Below are 23737 nucleotides of genomic sequence, written 5' to 3' on the forward strand. Positions count from 1 at the left end.
AAAATTGTATAAGTTGAATATGGCAAAAATAGTACATATGTAATTTACAAAGTGTCATTTTCGTAAAATACTACCTCAAGGGCGCTTCGCTGTAAATAAATGTTTATAACATATGTAAAATGCCTTTTCTTTGAAGTTAGAATTAGAATTTTTTCACATTGCAAGGTTTTTGGCTTGCAATATAATAGGCCCTTAATATCGATACAAATGTGATATTAGGTGAAATAAAACTATACATTTCAATTCCACTCAGATGGGATAGTTTATTATCTCCGATAATGCTTTATTCTGGCACAATTTGGCCTATATATAATTAATACGAAACTGTAAGGTGTAATAAGATATTGAGTAAAAGAATTGAAATTGTGTAGAAAGAATGTGGGAAAGGTGTGAGATACCTTGTTCAGTCTGAGAGGAAGTATCGGGCGGCATCTCCCTGCGCTCCTGGCAGACGGCGCGGCACTCGGCCTCGCTGGAGAAGCGGTTGGGTCCGCCGCCGCAGCCGCCGTACACAAACTCCCTGCACGCCCGCAGCTCTTGGTCATACTGGAACTTGACGAAGTGGGCGCGACACGGGCCTCCGTCCTTGGGGTAGCGGCACACCTCTGCAATTCAACGCTTATTTTAACAGCTGCGAAACTACCTGTATTCTACAATTTGGAAATGGAAGATTGCTTAACGGGCAATTACAGTATTGCAAGGTTTCCTTATTGATTATTGAACATTTTTAAAATTACAAAGTGACATTATTTTTTCAACAAATTTGATTAGAGCTAAGATTATACTGAAGGAGAGTACTACTGTTCTTTTGTCTCACTAGAAACTTTACTTATAACTTTACACTCATAACTTTACATATATGTAAAGTATCGGGTCAAGTTATGATCCCACGGTTAGTGTCACAGACTCTAGATTCTACCCTCGCTCTACCACATCTTGATTCCTAATTCAAAACATAGTTCCCTTAAACTTACGTGAAAAAAGTAAGGAATTGAAATGCTAATGTAAATCTTAAGCGCAAAAGTATTTACTTTATTTTTTTAAATGTGTAATGAATGTGATCAAAAAAAAAGAAGCTCACGATGCTAATACTGGAAAGATTCTCCAAAAATTGTTTGAATACATTTTGTTATTTATTCATTAAAAAATATATAATATGTACAAAAGTACTCAAAGTTTCTTAGCCCAATTTTGGATTGAACAGTTAGGGGAATGTAGTGATTCCGTGGGTGATTTGGGATAATGTTTCGCAAGTGGTTTGATGTATGTACTGAGGCATCGCTATAAGTCCGTCCTTACCCAGCCCCCGGAACTGTCCGCACTGCCGCTCACACTGCTCCTCGGACATGAAGCGGTTCCCGTTTCCTCCGCAGCCGGAGTAGAAGAAGTTGGTGCAGCGCCCGGAGCTGGTGTCGAACGCCCACGCGGACAGCTGCTCGCCGCAGTTTCCGGCCTCTATCGGCTCTCCGCAGGTCTCCGATATCGTGTCGCGGGGTCTCTGTTTCCGTCATAGAGTACACCATGGTAAAATAATTGAAATGTCAAGTTTTTTTTCTTTTAACCCTTATCTGCACCCAATGGTGAATAGGGCACTGCATCATAGCGACGATTTGATCGTTAATTGCATGAAGGCAAGGTAATCAGCCCTTCGCTTCTGGTACTAGTCCAGGGTGATTTTAAATAAATATTAGAGTATAAAATAACTAATATTTATTTTAACCCCCCTGGGAAATGAACCCAATTCCCAAAAGTAAAGTAGAAAACTTATTTAAATCCTTCATTAACTCATTTGCGTGGAGAAAAACAAAGAGGCTAAAAACAAGTGGTTTAATTGAATTGCATACATTGACAACAAATGTGTATGAAAAGCCCCATTTAGATCATAGATTCCCTTTTTTTACCAACACCCATTTTTCAACGTCAATATTTTTCATCAACCTCCTTTGGAAAACTGTATCTTTATTTATGATAATATGAAGTAAATATAAAGCATATCTCTGGGTACTGTTTTTTTTTATATTCGCTAATATATTAATGTAACATGTGCATTTATATAATTTACATAGGCAGATTAGAAATAAAATAATTAAGAATTGAAATGAAATGAATTAGTGGTAATTAAAAGAAAAAAGTGTATAATTATGTACCTGCGTAAGTGGAGCAATAGCATTTGGATCCTCGGTAGTTGGAATGGGTCCCTGTTTACATCTTTCTTCACATTCGCCCTTAGTGTTGAATCTGGAAAATTAATTACATTTATATTTGATACAGAACTGCCTTAGGCGAACGGGATTTTCAGTTACTATGAATGGCTCTCTAGCCAATATCTGTACCGACGGATTCTCCAGTTCTTTGGACACGTTGCGCGTGGCAACGAGGATAGCCTGGAACGACTAGTTGTGATCGGTAGCCTGGAGGGAAAGAGAGGGAGAGGAAGATCCCCCACACGATGGACCGATCAAATTAAGGCAGCAGCAGGCACCTCAGTGGTTGGAGCGCTACGTGCAGCGCAGTCAAGGGATAACTGGAGAAGAGTCATTGCTTCTGCAAGGGTCACAACCCTCAGCAATGAGGATTAAGACGGAGAAGAATGAATGGCTTACAATCATCAATTAATTAACACAAAGAAAGAATGAAAAAAAGTTGTATTTAAAAAATGGCTAATAATACTAAAATTTAACTAAGCTGGATTACATGGAACCTATCGTCAAAAAAGGATAATATTTAGACACACTTGAAATATTATGAAAGTCAACTGGTCTAAATAAGTATAATAAAATTGAAAATGACATTTTCAAGTGTTTCCTAGTTTGCAAAATAATTGGGGGAAAGAATCTCGCACGCATTGATAAAGGTTTCTGCTAACATTCTAATTTTAACCATAGATTTTTTCTATGATGTTTATTTTGATATATTGTATACATTTTTCTAAATTTCAGTAATGCGGTTGTCAATCACTGTATGTAAAGTGATCACTCAAACGAGCCAATGATATTTTGTAAGCCTTGTAAATACCCGGACTTCCTTTTGCCTATCTCCGCAACCTTCTTTGTCTGTGTTGTATGTACGATATCGATGAACCATTAATTTGGAATAAAGTATTTCACCTATTATTGTTTCCTTGGCAACCTCCGTAGGCAAACTGGCTGCAGGAGTCTGTGTTCTTGTCGTAGAACCACTGCATTATAGAGCCATCACACGGTCCTACAGCCATGGGCAGCTGACAGTGATCTGCAAGACAAGATGCTCTTCAACTCGGGGTACATGCGGAGCGGATAGTTCGGGTCAATAAGACGGTGAAGTATGGTGTACCTTGAACGCCGGAACAGAATCCCTCGCACTCCTCTCGGGTTGCGAAGTTGTTATGGTTCCTGGACTGACAGCTGCCGAACAGGAACTGCTTGCACACGCCGTCGGCACTGTCGTAGTACCAGCGGGCCATCGCGTCTTGACACTGGCGAGAGTCCACGGGGAGGAAACAGATCTCTGCGGAAAGGACAAAGGCATATAGTGAGTGTGTAGTGCAACTGCAGAAACTTGCCCGCAAATTATAAACAAAAGACCTATTAATAAATGGGTAATGGAGGCAGATATTTAGTATCAACCATTTTTTAGTAATTGCTTTAACAGTCATTTTAAGGTAATATCTAATTTGATTGAATTTGCTAACCATTTTATAGATAATAATCATACATATAATAATACAATAAGGTATTGAAACAATAGAAATTCATACAAATATGAATAATATATGACAATGACTAAAGCTTCCCCCTCATTTTTCATGTTCCCGCTGATAAAAAAATAAGAAACAGCTCCTACCTCCCTTTCATCCTTCAACGTCCAAAGACAAAACCCAAAAATTCAGATACACAAGCTTCACATAAGGCGTTTGAGTTTATGTAATACATAGTGGTATTTACCAAATGAAATTTGAAATTATCCATGTTTGTGCGACTTGTGACACAAATAACTAAAAATAATCTATGAAACACACATGTAGACCGGAGAGCTTTTCAAAATTCCATATAAAGATAAAATCTAGAATAATGCTTCTTGTATTTTCTAGAATCTATGGATTATTGATAGTTTCCATCAATAATGGAGACGTTTGTGCATCTGGCAGTTCATCGGAGAGGAGGAACAGCAGGAGGGGAAAGGAGAACACCAGCAGTGGGTAGGCCTGTCGGGGTCACGCTTGTTACTGACCTGTTCCATAAGACTCGACTGGTTGGATGGTAGTGGTCACTTGCTGCTCACTGCAGCGAGCCTCGCACTCTTCCTCCGTGGGGAAGTTGTTGCTGTTGCCTCCGCACCCACCATAGTAGAACTGACGACACCTAAAAGAAAATACCAATAACGTATAAAACAAAGTTATTTTGCTCCAACTTTCCCGCTGATTTTCCTCAGAACTTACATTCGAAATCAACAAAATTATTTTTATAAATACCTCTTTTCTGCGGAGTCATAGAACCATCTCTCTTTGTAGACGGCGCATTCTCCAGTAACTGATGGAAGAGTGCAGATATCTTGCGCTGCATAATATACAAATATGTTTATATTCAGAAATAAATACTTCTTGTATTCAAAGAGAAAAATGGGTGGCAAAGATTGGGGATACTTGACAGCCTCTAAATTAACGCATTTAGAAGAAGAAACAAGTAACACCATAAGACAGTAAAGAAGTCTTTTCTTAGAAGATTTTATCGCTTACTTAGATTTACAAACAGGCAAATATGTAAAAGACATTTTGACAAAAAATATTGATAAAAAAAAACACCCTTCCCTTGAGCCATACGGAAAAATCTGGCAAAGGTAATTGTTAACAGCTTTTTAGGGTAAGGCAATTTCTTTTTCATAGATTGCAAAATACCAAGTACACACTACTGTAGAAAAGGCCAGTTTATTTTTTAGTACAATATATAATTCATTGCAGATCCATCACCGTTATAAAAACAAAAATTATCTTTATTATCACCTAATTGATATTTGTGAAAAGTCTTGCTTGAATTTTGTACGAACCATAAATCCTGAGTCTGCAGTATTAAATATTAATAATTTTACAAGTTAAGGAAACAATATTCATAAAAATTTATAAAACAAAAGAAAAAGAGCCCATCATTAAAAAAATATTTATGTGAACTCATAATTTTAGCTGATGGCCACTTGGGAACCTTCTGTGTGCAGTTGAGCACATGTCTACACACATATTTACTCTACTCACGCTACTCTAGACAACCTCTCCTAAGTGTACCTGTACTCACCTACAATTTTGGGACAGTTGCGTTCGCATTCGGCCTCCGAGTCAAACTGATTGTCGTTTCCCTCACATCCAGAGTAGTAGAAGGGCATGCAGCGGTTCTCTTCTCCGTCCAAGTACCACTTGGGGATCTTCTGCGTGCAGTTCCCGGCCGCGCGGGGCAGCAGGCACATGTCTACACACCGCACCCCACATACATACTCTACTCATGCCAGACAACCTCCTCTCACCGTGCCCACCATCTCAGAGACAGAACTAACTACTGTATTACTGGACAGGAATTACAAATGCCAAGAAGTGAAGACATATTAAAACCAGTTTTTATTATCCTTGTCCATACTCAAAAGTGTACCCCCAATGCAGTATTGGGTGTTATCTTGATTATAAAGTATATGAATGCAATGAATCAGTCAGTCACCGAGGGTTTAACCTGGGATCTTATGTACGGTAGTTAAATATGCTAACCATTATCCTACAAAGGCGAATGTTGCATTTCATTATCCGAAAAGTGCCTTAATATGGGTTCACTTTTAAAAAAATGTTTCATGGTTCATGCAGATCCATCACTGCATTTTTTTAAAGATGCCTTTATGTATTTATTTATTTTATGTAGATGTAGCATTTTACTCCCGCATTTTATAACAAACAGGCAGTTTAAATTCTTGTTATTAACTGTTGTAATTTATATTTGTAATTTATATCCAATAACAAAAGTAATTTATGATATGAACCAATATATTATAGAACATTTTATCAATGACTTTGGGCATGTATGTAGTGAGAACAGGTTGTCTTTTGCATGCAAAGCTGATTATAATTATTAGCTGGAAAAGTTGCAAATAGTATTAAAGAGTTGAGATTAAATCAATGTTACGATAGAAATACATAGCCGAAAGATGTTAAATCTATATTAAAACACTGTTTTTCTACAGGACAATTAGTTCAATTGAACACCTCTACTGGCCATTCAAAATCAATGTGCTTGCATGGTACTACTTTACACCTATTTTAGGAGCCAAAGTCAAGAGTGTCAATATTGGAACATGCGGAGACATCTCTTAGGATAGTAGCGTCATACGATACATGACAATTGCCGTACCGGAGGTTGCCATATTATATGTTACATATTTACCGGCAGTTAAAATGTTCAATCAAAATAATAAAATGATGACATCCTTTAGCTACTTTCATCACTCCTCGAAAGATCATTAGAAATGATTTATTTTATAGATTATTTATTAATTTTTGACAATACCAAAAAAAAGACTTTTGAGGCCGGAGGAAGAGATATTACAATTGGAAAATTTAAAATACTTTAACAGTGTTTTAATACAATTTACATATAAAGGTAAAAATAAATCCATAACCATAAAATCTACTTTTAAAATGCAGGCGAGGACATCCAAATTCGACATATTGCAATAATAATTTTAATAATTTAACTTGTAGTGGAAACATGCAGTATGTTTTAAGAGAATTTTTTACCAATGAGAATGCAAAGTACCATCATTAGTTATATGGTATGTAGATCAATGGGAATTAGAATCCATGCAGACTTCGAGCAATTAGTCGATTATATTTATTAAATTTAGTACATATAGATGCAAACTGTTAAAATGCATAAACGGGCTTCTCCTGGTATGCGGCATTACGAAGTCCACTAAATGAAACCGTATGCGTGTTGCGCAGTAGATATGGGTTGGATTGTTAGCTAGCAAACCTTTCATCTTGCCGGGAGTGTCGCACTGCAGGATGCAGGCAGACTCGGAGACGAAGCGGTTGGCGTTGCCCTGACAGCCTCCCCAGGTGAAGGGGCGGCAGCTCCTGCTCTGGGAGCTGAACGCCCATCGGGTGAAGTTCCCGGCACACTGGCCGGGGTCGGTGTCCAGCTCGCACACATCTGCGGACAGGCGTCACTGTCAGTGCAGTCACTTCCCTTACCACACCTCCCACCCGCCCTCGCCACTCGGCTCCCCCACTCACCTTCTGCCGGCACATCCTCGCATTGCTTCTGGCACTCTTCCCGGCTCTGGAAGCGGTTGTTGTTCCCCAGACAGCCCCCGTATATGAACTGCCCGCACTGCTTCCTATCCTTGTCGTAGTACCAGGTCGGGTAGTACCCTTCGCACGGGCCCTTCATTTTCGGTAGCTTGCAGATGTCTAGGAGTAAATGTTATTTAATTAGCGATACACATTTTTATTTGATTTCAGCTCAAACTGAAGAACGGAAGCGGTTATCAATATATTCTATATACACGACATCCAAGAATTAAGGCAAAATGGATGTTTGATAATGGGCAGAATGGTGAGCATTACATGTGTATTAAGTGATTACAGAAGTCAGCCTACGTTAGGTCACAAACTTAAGGTGGGGATTGGCCGGAGCATTTCGTCCTAACGTCGCTCACAGCGAGCGCTCCAACTATGGATGGAGCGCTCGGCTCGCTGTACTAAGCATACAAATGCTCACATCTTTACGTATTACGCTACAACCAAATGTGGAACCATTTCGTCAGTCCCAACCATTATATACCTCTTCCTAGTGGCTGTACGCACACATCCTTGCACTCCTCCTGGGACCGGAACCTGTTGTTGTTCCCGTCGCAGCCCCCGTACCAGAAGCGGGAGCACCCTCCGTACACGAGGTCGTAGTACCACTTCACTGTGTAGTTCCTACACGAGCCTCGCTCCTTCTCCAATTCGCAGGAAGCTGAAATATAATTTCAAAGTTTTTACTAACAGTAACCACAACTAATGTTTTAGGATGTAAGATAAAAATACTATTTCTCTAAAATGGTTTAAATATCCATTCATCATTCTCGTATTATTCTTGAAATAATATACATAATGATATTCTGACCTTGCATATCCACCGGTTTATCCTCGCAGCCATCAAACTCGGGTCCTTTGGCCTCCGTTTGTCCGTCGGGACAGCAGCCAAACTTGGTGGCGGCGCAGTCGCAGCCCTGCTGCTGGGGGCCGGGCGCGGGGGTCTGGCCGTCGGAGCAGCACCCGTGTTCCGAGTCCTGGCAGCCGCAGCCCTGCGCGCGGGGCCCGCGAGCCACGCGCACTCCGTCCGGACAGCACCCAAACTGGAACGTGTGGCACGAGCAGCCCTCAAACTTGGGACCCAGAGCCGGGGTGTATCTGTGTACATATTAAGAGGTTACCATCGCCATTAACACAATTGTAAAGTTACTTTATTGTTCCAAAAAGCAGAGTAAGATCCAAGCAAAAAAAAAATAATTATAGATAGAAATGAGAAGAATATTTGAACGTGAATTTGTGTTAATTTAAATCTTATCCATACTTTTAAAAGGGTAAAGTATGACCTGTTAGGACAGCAGCCATGAGGAGTATGCTGACAGCCACAGCCTTCGTTATTGTATCCTCTAGCAGCCGTCGTGTTGTCGGGGCAACACCCGTAAGGAGACCACTGGCATCCGCAGCCTGGGAACAGATAATTATCATATATGTTAATGCTTCAATTTCACCAGGCAACATTTGTGTAGAGAAGTACATATCTGTCAAGTTGACATACCATCCAAGTTGGGTCCTCGGGCCGGCACGATGTTGTCAGGACAGCAGCCGAAGGGTTGCGTGATGCAGCAGCCCTCCCCGTTGGGCCCGTGAGCGGCGGTCTCGCGGTCGGGACAGCACCCGAAGGTGGCGGAGGAGCACGCAAAGATGCATCCCTCGTATCCGGGACCGGATGCTAAGAAACAAAAAGCTAAATGTAATATGCGCTCAGGATATATTTATAATATCTGTTTAAGAATATCTATTTAAAATGGCATTTACCAGCAGTTTGTTGGTCAGGGCAGCAGCCAAACTCAGTTGCGGAGCACGGGCAGCCTTGCTTGTCTGGTCCGCCGGCCGCTGTAGTGTTATCGTGGCAACATCCATGCTTGCTGGTGGAGCAGTCGGTCGGGGCAGCTTCGGTTGTGGCAACTACAAATGCCAAAGGTGGAATTAATAGTTCGATACAATCCAAACTTAAAACTATTATAGAAAGAGCGACAGCAAAAAAATATATAAATAAAGAACAATCAAGCACAAACCGATTGATTCTGGACATCCCTTCTTCTTGGGACCGGTCGCTTCCTGTTTTTCATCAGCGCAGCAGCCATACCTGAAAAAGGATTTTACAAAAGCCAGTTATTCGTAACGGTAGAATGAATGTAGTCGGAGGCTGGAAAATAACAAAACACAGTCATACTTGGAAGACTTGCAGGGAGGCGGACATCCTTGGTTGTCATTTCCTTCCGAGGCGGTCTTTTTGTCAGGACAGCAGCCGAACAGAGTCTCGTTACACGGCACCATGGGGCAACCCTTGCCATCCGGCCCGGCAGCCGGAGACACTCCGTCGGGACAGCAACCGTGCTTGGTCTCCTTGCAGGTCTGCGGGTGAGGGCAACCTGGACCACAAACAATGGTGAGACCACAGCAAATCGGCATTGTTTTACAAATCATATAGTCATCATTCAGAAATTGGTGGCAATATAGGTATAACGGAATATATTTATAGATTTGGCATTTAATTTGTAAAACTCCATTTTAATTTATGCATTAAATTTTAAATCAAACACTGATTTCTTGAGTCTACTAAGTTATATTTAATTGTTAAAAACACACATAAAAATAATTTTTGTGATAATTGTTTCGCCTAGTTATGGCATTTTCTAACATTCGTTTAAAAAATCAGTGTTTGATTTAAAATTTAATACATAAGTTAATAATACTTACTCATTTGTGCATCCATAAATTATAATGGAGTAATTTAGTTAGTCAATCATGTATGTAATGTGTATAGATAGCGCATAATTACCTTTCTCGAATGGACCGGTAGCAGCCGTCTTATTGTCGAAGCAACATCCAAACTGCGATTTAAGGCAAGATTTCTTCGGTCTTTTCTTACATTTCTTCTTGTCGGGAGTCTGTCCCAAGGTACTGAGACCCCAACCCCACGAGCCTATAATTAAATCCGAGATATAAGTATATCCATCCACATCGTAATCCGTATAATGGTCTCCGTAATAGAAAAAAAACTGGGCTTACTCGTACTGGAATCCGACTCTTCGGTCGTGGAGTAACCGCTGTCAGTGGAAGACATGTCCGTGTAATCTGTGGAAGATTCTAGTGTGGACATTTCGGAAGAAGATTCTTCTGTTGACGATCCGTCAGTAGATGACGTATCGCCAGTAGTGTCGGTAGAAGCTGAAAATGTAAAAACTCGTTAACCCCACCGCATCCAAAACTAAATAAATTAATCCACTAGAGCCACAGCAGGGTGGATACAGTCTCGAGTGCCAATACCTACGCACTTAAATAAAAACGATCTCAACCTGTCTCTCTCACAGCTGATGCGGTACAAATAATAAACAAGAATGAAATAGTAATCATAGAAATGTTTTCATTATTTATTAGACGTATTTAGACGATATTAAGACATTATATTTATAATAAATTCTACTTTTTTTACAAACAAACGTCACTTTATTCCGAAGTATAGTAAATATCCTGTAACCAAATATTGACATCAACAAAATTTACAAAAACAAATACCAATTGAAGGAAAAATTAATTAATATATTAAAGGATAATTTTGAAAGAATCTTACATTCATCAGTAGATGACAAGTCGGTTGTATCTGTGGTCATTCCAGATTCTGTTGATGAGTCCATAGTACTGCTATCCACTTCCGTAGATCCAGTGGACTCGCTTGAACTGTCGGTCGAGCCCTCGCTTGAACTATCAGTGGAGCCGTCGGTGGAACTATCGGTGGACATATCAGTGGAGCTGTCGGTGGACGCATCGCTCGAGCTGTCGGTGGACGCATCGCTCGAACTATCAGTCGAGCCATCGGTTGAACTATCAGTTGAGCCATCAGTTGAACCGTCAGTTGAGAGTGAGCTGACATCCGTAGATGATTCTGAAAACAGAGCATAATTTTAGTCTAAAAGTTGATTTAAAATAAATCAATTTGGCCACACGTTTCATATTTCTTCTTTACGCAAATATTTAGACAATCAAAATGTACTTTTCAATTACCTGTAGAGCTATCTGATGAATCCTTATTACTCTCCTCTGTAAATTCACTGCTAGGATCAAATTCACCCATCACAAGAGCATTGTCTGCCAAATCTGTATTGATATTAGTACATACAAAAGAAAACATTTAGGTTATTGCTTAAAATTCACGACACAACACAAAAACAATAACACAAAGTTAGTAAATTATTTTACCTGTTGTCGAGTCAGTAGAACTGAGATCTGTAGTAGCGTCACTTGAAGTATCAGTACTGGAAGCGTCTGTGCTTGAGCCATCTGTACTCGAAGCATCCGTACTTGAAACATCTGTACTCGAGCTATCTGTACTTGAAGCATCTGTGCTGGAGCTATCTGTGCTCGAGCTATCTGTACTCGAAGCATCCGTGCTTGAAGCGTCTGTACTTGAGCTATCCGTACTTGAGCTGTCAGTGCTCGAGATATCTGTGCTCGAGCTGTCTGTACTTGAAGCATCTGTACTTGAAGCATCCGTACTGGAAGAATCTGTACTCGAGACATCTGTGCTTGAAGCGTCTGTGCTGGAGCTATCCGTACTAGAAGCATCCGTACTTGAAGAGTCAGTGCTTGAAGCATCGGTGCTCGAACCATCAGTGCTTGAAGCATCTGTACTAGAAACATCTGTGCTCAACTCGGAACTAGACATATCTGTGCTGGAACTGTCTGTACTTGAATCTGTTGCCGAAACATCTGTACTCGATTCGGTAGAAGAAACATCCGTGCTTGAACCATCTGTACTAGAAGATGAACTATCGCTGGAAGATTCGGTACTGACATCCGTGGAGGAAGCATCTGTGCTAGAACCATCCGTACTTGAATCTGTGGCGGAAGTGTCTGTGCTCTGTGAGCTGTCCGTGCTGGAAGAATCAGTAGTAGAATCATCCTTGGATGATGAATCTGTGGAGCTCTCACTTGAACTCTCTGATGATGCTGAGGAATCAGTACTGGAGAAAGCTTCAGTAATTGTAGTGTCCCCAGATCCTTCACTAGATTCAGACACAGAAACTAGAAAGAAGAAACAAACAAAAAATATGAAGAAAAAAAACCAAATAAGTTAATATTATTTTGTTTCGAGAAATAAAATATTATTTTGTTTCGAGAAATAAAATATTATTTTATTTTATTTTCAATTTATTGTTACTTCTTTTATTCATTTTAGTTTTAAAAATAAAAATTATAAAATTTACATATGTCATAAGAACCTTAGAGGCCTACACCCTTCACCTCAAGGTTTGGCATCAAATAAATAAATAACTCCTTGAATATTTTTAGCACATAGCACATACTTTGTGGCACATTTTATAAAACTTTATAAAATAAAAGTAAAACATTGTTTTTAACCATTTTTGGGACTTTTCTCAATCTCATCTTTGGTACTTCACTACGGAGGTGGGCAAAATAAATAATAATAAACATTGATTCCAGAAATTAGAAAAAATAGGTATTACCACCGGAGTAGTCATCTGTAGAGTCTGTTTGATCTCCAGAGCCAGTTTCAAAAGTGCTTGTCATAGATACATCCATCTCAGGAGGAGTAGAGATGAAATCATCATCTAAATAAAAAATTCAAAATAAATGATATTTTAGTAATATAGACAACTAGTTTAGTAATTAAGAACCTTTTCTGTTTATATTATATACAATTGGAAATAACTATGAAGCAGTCAAACTATGAGGCAAGATGATTGGTGAAGTTTGAGTACCTGTAATATCAGTTTCTCCATCTCCAGAGGCAGAAGACCCATAGCTCGGTCCATCACTCATCATCAGGTCATCCAAACTAGTCTCAGTTGCCGATTCATCCTAGACAAAATTTTATTTAAAATATTAATAAGATGATGATTAAGATACTATTTTTTTTTTTAAAAAAACAAAAAATAAATACGAAAAGATATCGCTCGCTTCTTTCAACAACGTCACATATTGAAAATCGTAAATTTTCAGTTGTGCATGTTTTCGGAATGCCCAGAAAATGTACTATATCCCAGTAAAAGCGGCATATTTTTAACTTAATATTTACCTGCTACAGGGCAGAAAGTGTTGTTTTTGCATTTTTAAGAAAAGGTATGGCTTATTTTTTTTTTAAATATACTAAATATTTTACAAATGGAGAAAAAAGATTCAGGTTTTACCTAAAAAGATTGGTTGCACAGTAAAAAGTTCAATAAATGGCTTGATATTTATTTTTAATACATTTGATTATATCTTTAAACTTTAAATACGATATCCTGAAAAATCTTGTTTTTTTATATATGACGTAGTTGAAAGGAGTGAGCAATATGTGCAGTTTTAAGATTAACAGGGATTTTTTTACGATTTTGGCCTAAAGAGCCAATTCAATTTAATCATATTACATTATGAAAACATAGTAATAATACATATTACATAGTAATAATTTAATTATAAAACTTTGTAATATTGTATTTTGTGATCATTTAAGTCAAATCTGATTTTTTATTCCCTTTCCTAGGGCCATCTATTCATATTTACACTATTATGCTACAAGATAACTCGTAAAAGGCGTCCTAAGTAAATAAACAACCTCCGAGATAACTCGTAGTTGGCAGTCAACAAGTTAATAAAAAATAATAATAAATCATTATAATTAGGAAATAAGTATTATGCAAATATGCAGAATGCTTACCATAGCAGAAGTAACACCATCCAGATCATCATACTCATCATCTTCACACCACTCTTCGTCTTCGTAGTCTGTGACAGGCTGCGTGGAACTGGCATCCACCGGCAACACCTCATCTGTAATGACATGGTCGAGTGAGTGGCTATAGTGCTACACTGCCCTGCACCCACTAGAGCACAGTAATAGCATGTAAAAGCAGTCAAAGAGCTCTGCAGGCAAGTACAAACTAAAAAAATATTCTTATGTAAATTAACATACGCAAAAATACTTGATTTTTAACCCTTTATCTGTACCAAATATGTATAGGCAAAACAATGGGCTTTTGCAGATTTGCCCCCTGGTACAGGTACCTGGGCGAAAAAAAAACTGATTTTACCATATTGTTTTATAAGGTAGTTGAATGTATTCTTGCAGGGTGGCCCTATGTGTATGGAGTGTACTGGACTCTGCTACCCAATATCAGTATCATTTAGTATGTTTGGACTGTGTCTTATTATCATATATTTGAAATAAAAAACCTTTTTCAAAATAAAATCTTCACTCTATAAACACTCATCAGCCAAAGGGTTATTATATACATACCGAAGATATGCCTAATATGTAACTATTATTTTTTGGTTGCCCAGTGTTTTTGGTTTGTCTTCGTTAATTTTTATTGGTTTACACTTTTTTCTAGCTTAAATTTATGCGAAATTCTTTTAAAAATGTCATTATTCAATTCATTTTTATAATTGCATCGACCATCCTTGTATGTAGAGATTTTTGCTTGCCTTTCCTAAATACATGTTACACACTATTCCTGCGCTTTGGTAACTGCACAGTATTATATAGTCCGCTGTGGTATAGCTGAACACTTACCCTCGGTGCAAGCTTGCTGGTTACACTGCTGCGTAGCCTCCAAGATACTGTCAGCGCCACACTCGGTGATAGGAACGGTCTTGTTCTCCCGCAGGCACAACACTTTACGGGACTGCTCCCCGCCTCCGCAGGATTCGGAGCACTAGAAACAAACACAAGTTACAATTTCATTTATTTACATAACGGATGGAGTAGACTAACCGCAGGTGAGTTGTTGAGGAATGATGAACTCACCTCGCTAAATGGTCCGGCGTGCCACTCTGCGGGACACTCCTTCTTCTGGACCTCGCACGGCTGCGTGTCCTCCGGTTTCTCTGCGGCTTCGCAGCGATCGTCAGCCACTTTCTGTAATCCCTCCCCGTTGAACAGGCCGCAGAACACCCGGCGGGATTGTACGCCATCGTCACATTTGCCCGAACACTGAAAGGTCATAAAATCTTGATTTTCTTAAACAAATTTTAGCAACCAAGCCATATTCGATTTACAAAAGTATGAATTCAATACTTTTAATAATAATGCCCGCTTATGTTTAAATGCGTTATCTTAGACGAGTGTCAAGCAAAACGATGTATGATAGATATTCGAATGGTGAAATAAGGATAGAAGGCAAATATGAAATAAGCATTATTGATAAAATTAAGAAAGGTAAATTATATAATTGAGATGGTTTAGATATGTGGAGCGAATGAGTTAGGAAAGAATGGCAGAACAAATTCGAGATAGGCGAATGTAGTTGGAACAAAGATCAGACGACACACACTTGAAAGCGATCAAGAGCCAGGTCAGAAGTGGAAATAATCAGTTGGTATGTAAAAGGAGATACATGAATGTGGCGAAGAATGTGTGCAGACAGAGTAGTATGGTGTTCTATTCGCGTATACCTTTTCCTGCAAGGAAATAGCGTAATGGTTAGTTGGTTAATGTCTGCTTCCGTCTGGTGTAGTAGAAAGAGTTTTTGCTATCATTCTAGAGATCAGGTAGGGTTAGGTTGGAGTAACTACCTTGCTCCATTGGCTAGAGTACCACTGCACATCGCAGGCGGGCAGAAGGGCGGGATCGCAGTCGGCCTGCAGCTCCGGCTCGGGGTGGTTGGCGCAGAAGGAGGACGGGAACACCTCTCCCTTCTGCGTGGCACAATGGGCGCTTCTGGTTTTCACTTTAGATAGACACGAGTCACACTAAAAACACGACATGATCTTATATGAGAAATATCAGTACAAAAGCTTATTAAGTCACACTGTAAATGACACTAAACATTTCAGATGTAATTCATTTTCTTAACACGTTGACTGCCAACTACGAGAGAACTCATATATTGCGTTCTTTGCTTGGACGCCAACTATGAGATATCTCATACTGTTCTTACTCGCCATATTCGTGCAGCTATGATAAAATTCCTAGTATATCAATGAGAACAAAAAATCAATGCTGGCTTACATGAACAGAAGATTTATTAATAAATTAGATAATCTATAATTAAAGTTTTTAATAACATTATATGATTAAATGAAATAATTTTAAAAAATTGGCTTTTAAGACCGTAATTCTGAAAATTGCCATGGCAGTCAACGTGTTATAGTTTATGTTTTTTATCACATTTTATTTGAGTTTCTTTCGTACATACCCCGCTCCAATCTGATAGAACCCAATCGACTCCGTCACAAGGATGTATAAAGCATGCCTTTTCCTTTTCAGGTTTCTCCGTCGAACACTGATCTTCATCCAGCACCTCGATTTCTCCGTCCACTTTCCGGAAACAGCGTACATTACGACGCTGCTTGCCTTCACCGCAGAGTTTATCACACTAAATCCAAATAAAAAATATATAATGTTATAAAAATTGTGTTAGTTAACAACAGTTGAAAGAGAGATGGAAATATGAACTTACGGGATACCACGGCCCCACATGCCAGTCGGGACACGGCAGTCCAACATTGCATTTCTGGTGCTGGGGCGGTTTGGGTCCAAGAATTTGGAAGCATTCTTCGTCATCCACCACTGATGCCAATCTAAAAGTAAAAAATAAACATTGTGAAAATTGCCCCCTACTGAGATGCTGCATTCCATTCTGAAATTATTGTAAGTCCAAATGATACACAACATAAAAAACTCAGTATCCGATGAGTCATAAAAATCTTCTACTCAATCATGTTTACAAAAATTATTCATTATCAAGTTCATAGTGATCTTAATTGATTAGACATTTAACAACATTTTGAGTGTGTCCAAATACTTGTTCGCAAATCTGGATTTTCTTCAATTATGAGTTATTCGGAATTCGACTCGGGCAAATCAATACTGCTGAGTTGGAATACAATTTGCCCGAATAGCACATTGTGACTCGTCGATGCAATACAAACTCCTTAACCGAGTCACACTCGGGCTAAACTGGGAACTGGTTAATTCACGCGAAGTATTTCGAAAGATTTCTTGGATACGCGGAGCTTGTTATAATTACAAGTGGTGGGACCCTCACCCCTGTGTGACGATCTTCTGGCAGTAGATCTGTCGGGACTGCACGCCGGAGTCCCCGCAGGGCTCGCTGCAGTCCTCCCACTCGCCCTCCACCCACTTGGCTGCGCAGGGCACGTTGGAGCAGGTCTGGTTGCTGGCCGGGCGCAGGGCCGCGTCACACAGGCTGTCGTCAACGGGAGTAAGCTCTTGCTGGGAGGCGCACGTCACGTTACGCACTTGATAGCCTAAAGACAACAAAAATTTAATAATCAAATAAATTAACTATCAGTGAAACGTTGAACTTCTACTACTACCATCACGCCGTTTCCGTGCAGGGTTAGGCAGAATGTCATATTCTTCTGTTCTGACATACACTCCTAGCTTCCTTCACATACATATATCTAGTCACACTTGCCCTTCAATTACATAGACTGTTAACATCACCAGATTTTAGGTTCTGATTGATCTGGTCGTGCCAAGTCGGTTTTAACTGTCCTCATTCTGTACTTTTTTAGTCATTCTCTCATTATCCATTCGCTCCACATGTCCATAGCACCTCCAAGAACTTTTTTTAATCTTTTTAATTATCTCTAGATTGAGCCGTACATTCCTTTCTAATATGTTAATTTTCAGTTCTATCATACAACAATTTTCCACATATTCATCTGAGGAAACGCATTTCAAGAGCATTCACTCTGCCTTTATCTTTTCTATGCCATTTCCATGTTTCGCTTCCATACATCAGTGCCGGTACCAGCATTCCTTTGTGTTAAACTATCATGGACATTTTTTTATTTGCAATCACTCTATTGCAAGCACCATTTATTCTATTCCCTGCATTAACCCTTCTCTCAATATCTTTATCCACTTTTCTGTCCCTTGAAAACATCCTTTCTAAATGTACAAAATTCTTGCACTTCTCCAGGCATTCATCTTGCAAATGCAGAATAATAATAATAAAATTGATATTTAGTAATCCTCACCTCCACCGCACGATGCCGAACAGTGAGTGAAGGCATCATGGACCCAAGCGTACTCATCATCGGTGCTTTGAGAAATACCCTGAGGAATGCTATACTCGTACTTGATTCCCACATTGGTGCCTTGATACAGCATCTAAAACACACACAATTACACATGATACCAGTGATGGGATTCAAAATTTTCAAGAACCAGTTCGCCCTTTAGAAGAAAACTTATTCCGGTTTATTTAAATCACTTTCATTAATTGATTCGGCAGTCACTTTGTGGTAAAATCTATCCATTTTTAATTTAAGTTTTACTTAGTAAATTCACTATTTTTTAATATCTATTGTTACTCGTGTTTCGATGCATTCCGCAACACTTTCAAATATAAGTAAAACTTAAATAATAAATAACTTTTGTTGCATATTTGAAAAAATAATATTTTTATATTCTGGGAATGAAAAACAAATGAAGTCTAGGAAAAAACAAAGCTATATACATAAAAATTTAAATTTGGAGTAAAATAGAAAATGTGATGTTACCATATAAAAGACATAAAATTCACCTGTTATAAAGTGTGTTATCTAGATAGGTACTAGAACTTAATAATAAATTCTTAGCAAGTACCTACCCTACTTAACTTGTTATTATACCTATTCTCATATTTTCAAAAGAAAAAATGTTATGGCAACATATAATGAGAATATTGTCAAATTGTATGAATCATGAAAGATACCTTTCGATGAAAGCAAAATGAAAATTAACAGAAGAGAATCTTGTTTATTCTAGATTTAATGTTTTAATGTAAAACGTATACAATTTTAAACCTGAATTTTGTACATTTTTACCACTTATAAAAAATCTACAGTTTGCCGAGATTTGCCATTTTGATTTCAATGATCAATATTGCGATAACGTCAATATAACCTGCACGCAAAAAAATATATCCAGTATAAACAAAAATATGAAAAATGACTTGAATTTAAAGTTTAATATAATTTTTAAATGTAATTATGACTTACAACAAGATAGACGGGTTCGGATGTTGGCCCCAGCGCCTTGATGCTGTCGGGAGCAGCAAAACCTTGAGGTTTGCGTTCATAATGCCAAATTGCGCCAGCAAAGGTAAAAGATCTCGGAAAGTCGATTCTCCAGTTTCCATTTAAATAGAATTCTCCAACTTTATTTCTAATAGCTGTGAGGAAAACGATATAAAAAGGTTTTTAAGATTTAAAAAAAAATGAGAGTAAAAAAAAATATTTATCATTTCGTTTAAAATTAAAATAAAACGATTACCCACCTAAATAATTATTCGATGGACTTCTTTCTTGTATAACGATGTTTGTCGCTCCTTGCGGAATCAATAATATGTCATTATATCCTGAAAATATGAACAGTTTTTTACAAGTACCGTAAAACACAAAACAAACGTCAAAATGTCAACCTCAAAATCGGACGGCGCCAAATTTTAAACATTTTTGAAGAGATATTCTTTTTCTATGGTACTTATTTAGAAATATTTTTAATAATTCTAACCCATTTTTTTAAACTGGGGTGTGTTGTAATAAAGTTTTTAAAAAATTTAGACCACGTCTATAAATGTACATACTAAGTTAATTTATTTTATGATTTTTGATTATTTTAGTTACAATCGTGGATAAAACTCACCAACTGTTAAATCATCCTTATCATATACCCCTTCGGTTGTTTTACATGAAGAGCCATCTCCTCCACATTGTCTACAATTGTCTTCTCGTGCGCCCGAACCCAACATCATATCACAGCCAACAGGCTAAAACAACAAACTTAGTTATCGTAAATGCATATTTAAATAAATATTTGACAGGAAATTTATTTTGCTCACCATGCATTCACCATTGACGCAAACATCTAATGATTCTTCATTGCAGAGAGTTCCATCTGCAACTTTATTGCTATGCCTATAGTAAAATCTTTCTCCTCGTGGCATGCAGTTCAACTCACAAGGATTTGGTGCTTTTGTATATGGGACCCACCTTAAAACGGTAAATACATAATAAATTTGTTCAAATAGCGTCGTTCATTATTGCTCACGAAGAACAAATTACACTTTTCAAAACGAATTCGTATCATACACGTATAATACTTACTGATAAGTAACGCCTTCAAAGGGAGTTGAATCGTAGTCTGTGCATTGTTGTGCTCGAAAGTCTGTACTATCTTCAGGACAATCCTGGAAAGGGAGAAATCGGTATCTATTGTGCATACACATTAATTACTAGGTAGTTATTTATTGGAAGGAATACAATAATTAAATCATCAACTTATTTTGCTGAGAGATAAGTTTATAAACTAAAAGAAAATAATTAATGTGTTCTATTATCAATTCCTTACCTGAGTATTACAGGAATAATATTTTTTATCACCTCCCTGGCATCGGGGGGTGCCATTATTACTGGAAAAATAAATAACAAAACAATGTTTATATTTATACTACTATAACTTGTCATAATAAATTATTGTACTTTAATGACTCATTCAGTGTGTCTCATACTATAGCTGAACCTGGATATGAGAGAGTCTCTTTTATATCCATTAATAACTTTGCTTTACAGATGGGTAAATGACGGGACATTTAGCCAGCTCTCTTTTATAGGGGTTTCTCTTGTGTCCAGGTCTCTTATATCCAGGTTCGTTTGTATTAAATATAATACAATGGAACCTCTCATAACGAGTAATTCGCATAGCGAGCAAAAAAAAGTGAAAAAAATGCTCACTTTACTATTTCGCATAACGAGTTACAGAGAAAGGTCAAGTCCCTTTTTCATGACATTAACATATAAGCAGGGACTTCTGAGCCAGTTAAAACAAAAAATGCTTCGCTTAACGAGTAAGATTCTGGAACGAATTATGCTCGTTATGAAAGGTTCCACTGTAATCTGTTTTGATTTCATATTTTGTATGACTTACTCTATTTCCTCGCATCTCCTCGCCTGGTACGTGACTCCGCCCCCGCAAGAGCGGGAGCAGGGAAAGGGGGCGCCCCACTCCCCCCAGCCGGGGCCCCCCTCGCCCCCCGGGATCACGTAAGCTCCGGGGAGATACAGTTCGGCGCCTTGTTGCCGCTTCTGGCGGATTCGGACGGTTGTTCCCTACAAAATTTAAAAAAACTTAATATACATATTTCATAGCCGATGCGACACAGTGGCTGACAATAAAAGGCCAAACCTGACCTAACTCACTTCACTCATACGAAATTTCGAATAAACTGGACATATCCGAAAGAATTAACTTTTTTCTCATTCTAAATTGATGTATTTTACCTCTAATGGTCTAATTTTGTACATTTTTATGCTGACAAAAAAATTTGAGTCTTCAAATAATACGTCGTTTTAAATAATATACAATGTGTAGTTTAAATATGTAACTATAAAGTTTATAAGAATTACCGTTTGCATGGTTTTCACAAAAGTTAATCAAATTGCCGCTATCCAGGCGTACTCTCAGAAATCGTATGTGGACGGGAATTACCGTTTGCATCAGTGTTTGCAAAAGTTAATCAAATTGCCACTGTTCAGGCGTATACTCAAAAATCGTATGAAGACAAAAACGATCGACACATAAATAACGACTTCTTTAATAGAAGAGGCCACTTAGTTTGGTTTTTAGATTAGATAATTGAAAACTAATTACCACAATAGATTCACAAATAAAATATTTTGAAATTAAAACAGGAATAACTTCCACTTTTCGGGTACCTGAAGCGCAGGACTGAATTGACCTTATCTTCATGTAATTAACAATTAAATCGTGTATCAAAATGTTTTGAATAAATAAAATATATGTAGATACATGTACAAATAAATAATACCTTCTACGTTTTTATTTCACTTTTTTAATCATAATCACAATCATCTAATTATCAACGATAAATTTCAATTATTTTAAATTGATTTCAACAAACCAAGTAACGAAAGAAAGGTAGAAATTAATTATAAGTTTTATATTATCTGCACAAAGAACGGGTATGCCATAAGTGGTGAGGTAAATCAAGGTTTAGAGGAGTCTGGTAGAGAATATAAGATGTAATTATTGCAACCAACGCGGGATAGGTAAGATAATCGCCGTGAAACAAAATAAGAAAAATGCAATGTGTTATGTGAACAGTGAAGAGTAATTGGCCGAGACTGTAATCATCCTGTCGATCCTCTATTCTGCAGAAATAAACCGACATCCTTTTAAGATATATCTACTCCTAAAAAAAGGAATGTGTAACCACAAATTCTTATTTTTTGCGAAAATGTGTATTCGCACTGAAATTGTGTGACATTGTGTTAACTTGATCAATTCCGAGTTTTTTTTAACTCGCTGCCGAAACAAAAGCAAAATAAAGGAATGTGCAAATGATCAAGAGTTAATACCTTGAAAATTGTAAAAATAGTTTGGTTGAATTTTTTTATTTTTCCTTCTTTTTTGTTTGTATATTGTGTTAAAATAGATTTTTCAAACCCTTATCCGCACCCGAATGATGCATAGGGCACTGCATCATATAAACGCAGTGTTATCTTGATCGTTAACACATGAAGGAAAGGTGATCAGCCCTCCGCTTCAGGTACCAGTCCAGGGTAATATAGAATAAATATTAGAGTGAAAAAATCACTTATAATTATTTGACTCCCCTGGGAATCGAACCCGGGACCTCCAGAACGGTAGCCAAGTGTGCTGACCATTACACTACGGAGGCGGACAAAGTAGATTAGTGTACTAGAATTGCAAACAGAATTGGCTCTCAAGAAAAATACTAATCTTTTTAATGTGCATATTTGGCTCTTTGCCTATGAGTTTGCTGATCACTGGATTAGTCATATTATTTTTTTATTTATCGAAATCATTTGACATTCGTATTATAATAATCTAAAAAATGTGTAACGATATAAAAACAGAAAAGAAACTAAACCTTAAAGTTGAATCTTAATGTACAAAAACCTTGTTCTTGGATGAATAGACTTGCGTAGGTTTTGATTTATCGCCTCGGATTATATTAATGACAAAACCAGATCCAAAGGATCTCTATCGATTTGATCACAAAGAAAGGTAGGATAAAATGAGACGTTACATGTAAAATTACTTTAATTAATCTTTCTTTTTTATAAAATGCCAGTGTGTAATCAAAACATCACATAAAATCGTATCTTTATAAAAGTAATGGCTTAATAAAAAAAATAGACGAGTAAAAATAGTTTTCTTTACAAAAATGTTAGAAATTTTCGTATATAACCACTCATTTAATGTATATGGTAAAGATTTTAATTAAATAGTTAATATTTAAGAATTACATACTAATAATACTAACATTTCTGTAAAAAAAAAAATAGAAAAATGTGAATGAAAATCACCCGTTTTTATTTTAACTGCCTTGGGAATGGGACCGGGAATTCCAGCAGGGTAACCAAAAGCGCAGACCACTACACTACGGAGGTGGATTTTGGAATTAAAGATACTTAAAAAAATAC

The 23737-nt window shown here is 37.7% G+C and overlaps 1 protein-coding gene across 4 annotated transcripts in view; it reads right to left on the reverse strand.

Annotated features, from left to right (window-relative positions):
- The window catches only part of Ppn (proteoglycan-like sulfated glycoprotein papilin), a 129186-nt gene that overhangs the window by 12873 nt on the left and 92576 nt on the right, over positions 1–23737 (reverse strand). For 3 of the 4 annotated variants that reach the window (XM_088261289.1, XM_088261292.1, XM_088261288.1), the window contains exons 3-41: positions 21195–21376; positions 20619–20679; positions 20375–20457; positions 20110–20260; positions 19914–20037; positions 19546–19626; positions 19268–19440; positions 18263–18395; positions 17302–17524; positions 16714–16834; positions 16450–16629; positions 15827–16003; positions 15060–15245; positions 14826–14967; positions 13971–14083; positions 13030–13129; positions 12775–12879; positions 11507–12331; positions 11312–11404; positions 10881–11192; positions 10319–10477; positions 10089–10232; positions 9480–9678; positions 9322–9392; positions 9062–9211; positions 8802–8975; positions 8593–8710; positions 8121–8407; positions 7794–7970; positions 7244–7420; positions 6981–7160; positions 5265–5435; positions 4451–4535; positions 4210–4340; positions 3313–3486; positions 3108–3231; positions 2148–2238; positions 1300–1498; positions 399–605 (exon numbers count right to left, since the gene is read on the reverse strand). In XM_088261289.1, coding sequence (XP_088117415.1) covers positions 399–605; positions 1300–1498; positions 2148–2238; positions 3108–3231; positions 3313–3486; positions 4210–4340; positions 4451–4535; positions 5265–5435; positions 6981–7160; positions 7244–7420; positions 7794–7970; positions 8121–8407; positions 8593–8710; positions 8802–8975; positions 9062–9211; positions 9322–9392; positions 9480–9678; positions 10089–10232; positions 10319–10477; positions 10881–11192; positions 11312–11404; positions 11507–12331; positions 12775–12879; positions 13030–13129; positions 13971–14083; positions 14826–14967; positions 15060–15245; positions 15827–16003; positions 16450–16629; positions 16714–16834; positions 17302–17524; positions 18263–18395; positions 19268–19440; positions 19546–19626; positions 19914–20037; positions 20110–20260; positions 20375–20457; positions 20619–20679; positions 21195–21376 — 6583 coding nt within the window. The remainder of the gene's footprint in view (positions 1–398; positions 606–1299; positions 1499–2147; positions 2239–3107; positions 3232–3312; positions 3487–4209; positions 4341–4450; positions 4536–5264; positions 5436–6980; positions 7161–7243; positions 7421–7793; positions 7971–8120; positions 8408–8592; positions 8711–8801; positions 8976–9061; positions 9212–9321; positions 9393–9479; positions 9679–10088; positions 10233–10318; positions 10478–10880; positions 11193–11311; positions 11405–11506; positions 12332–12774; positions 12880–13029; positions 13130–13970; positions 14084–14825; positions 14968–15059; positions 15246–15826; positions 16004–16449; positions 16630–16713; positions 16835–17301; positions 17525–18262; positions 18396–19267; positions 19441–19545; positions 19627–19913; positions 20038–20109; positions 20261–20374; positions 20458–20618; positions 20680–21194; positions 21377–23737) is intronic. The other variant, XM_088261290.1, reaches the window with a different exon arrangement.

This window comes from Brachycentrus maculatus, unplaced genomic scaffold (assembly GCF_059751285.1).
Source record: "Brachycentrus maculatus isolate JH-2025_06_01 unplaced genomic scaffold, ASM5975128v1 h1tg000152l, whole genome shotgun sequence".
Taxonomy (NCBI): Eukaryota; Metazoa; Arthropoda; class Insecta; order Trichoptera; family Brachycentridae; genus Brachycentrus; species Brachycentrus maculatus.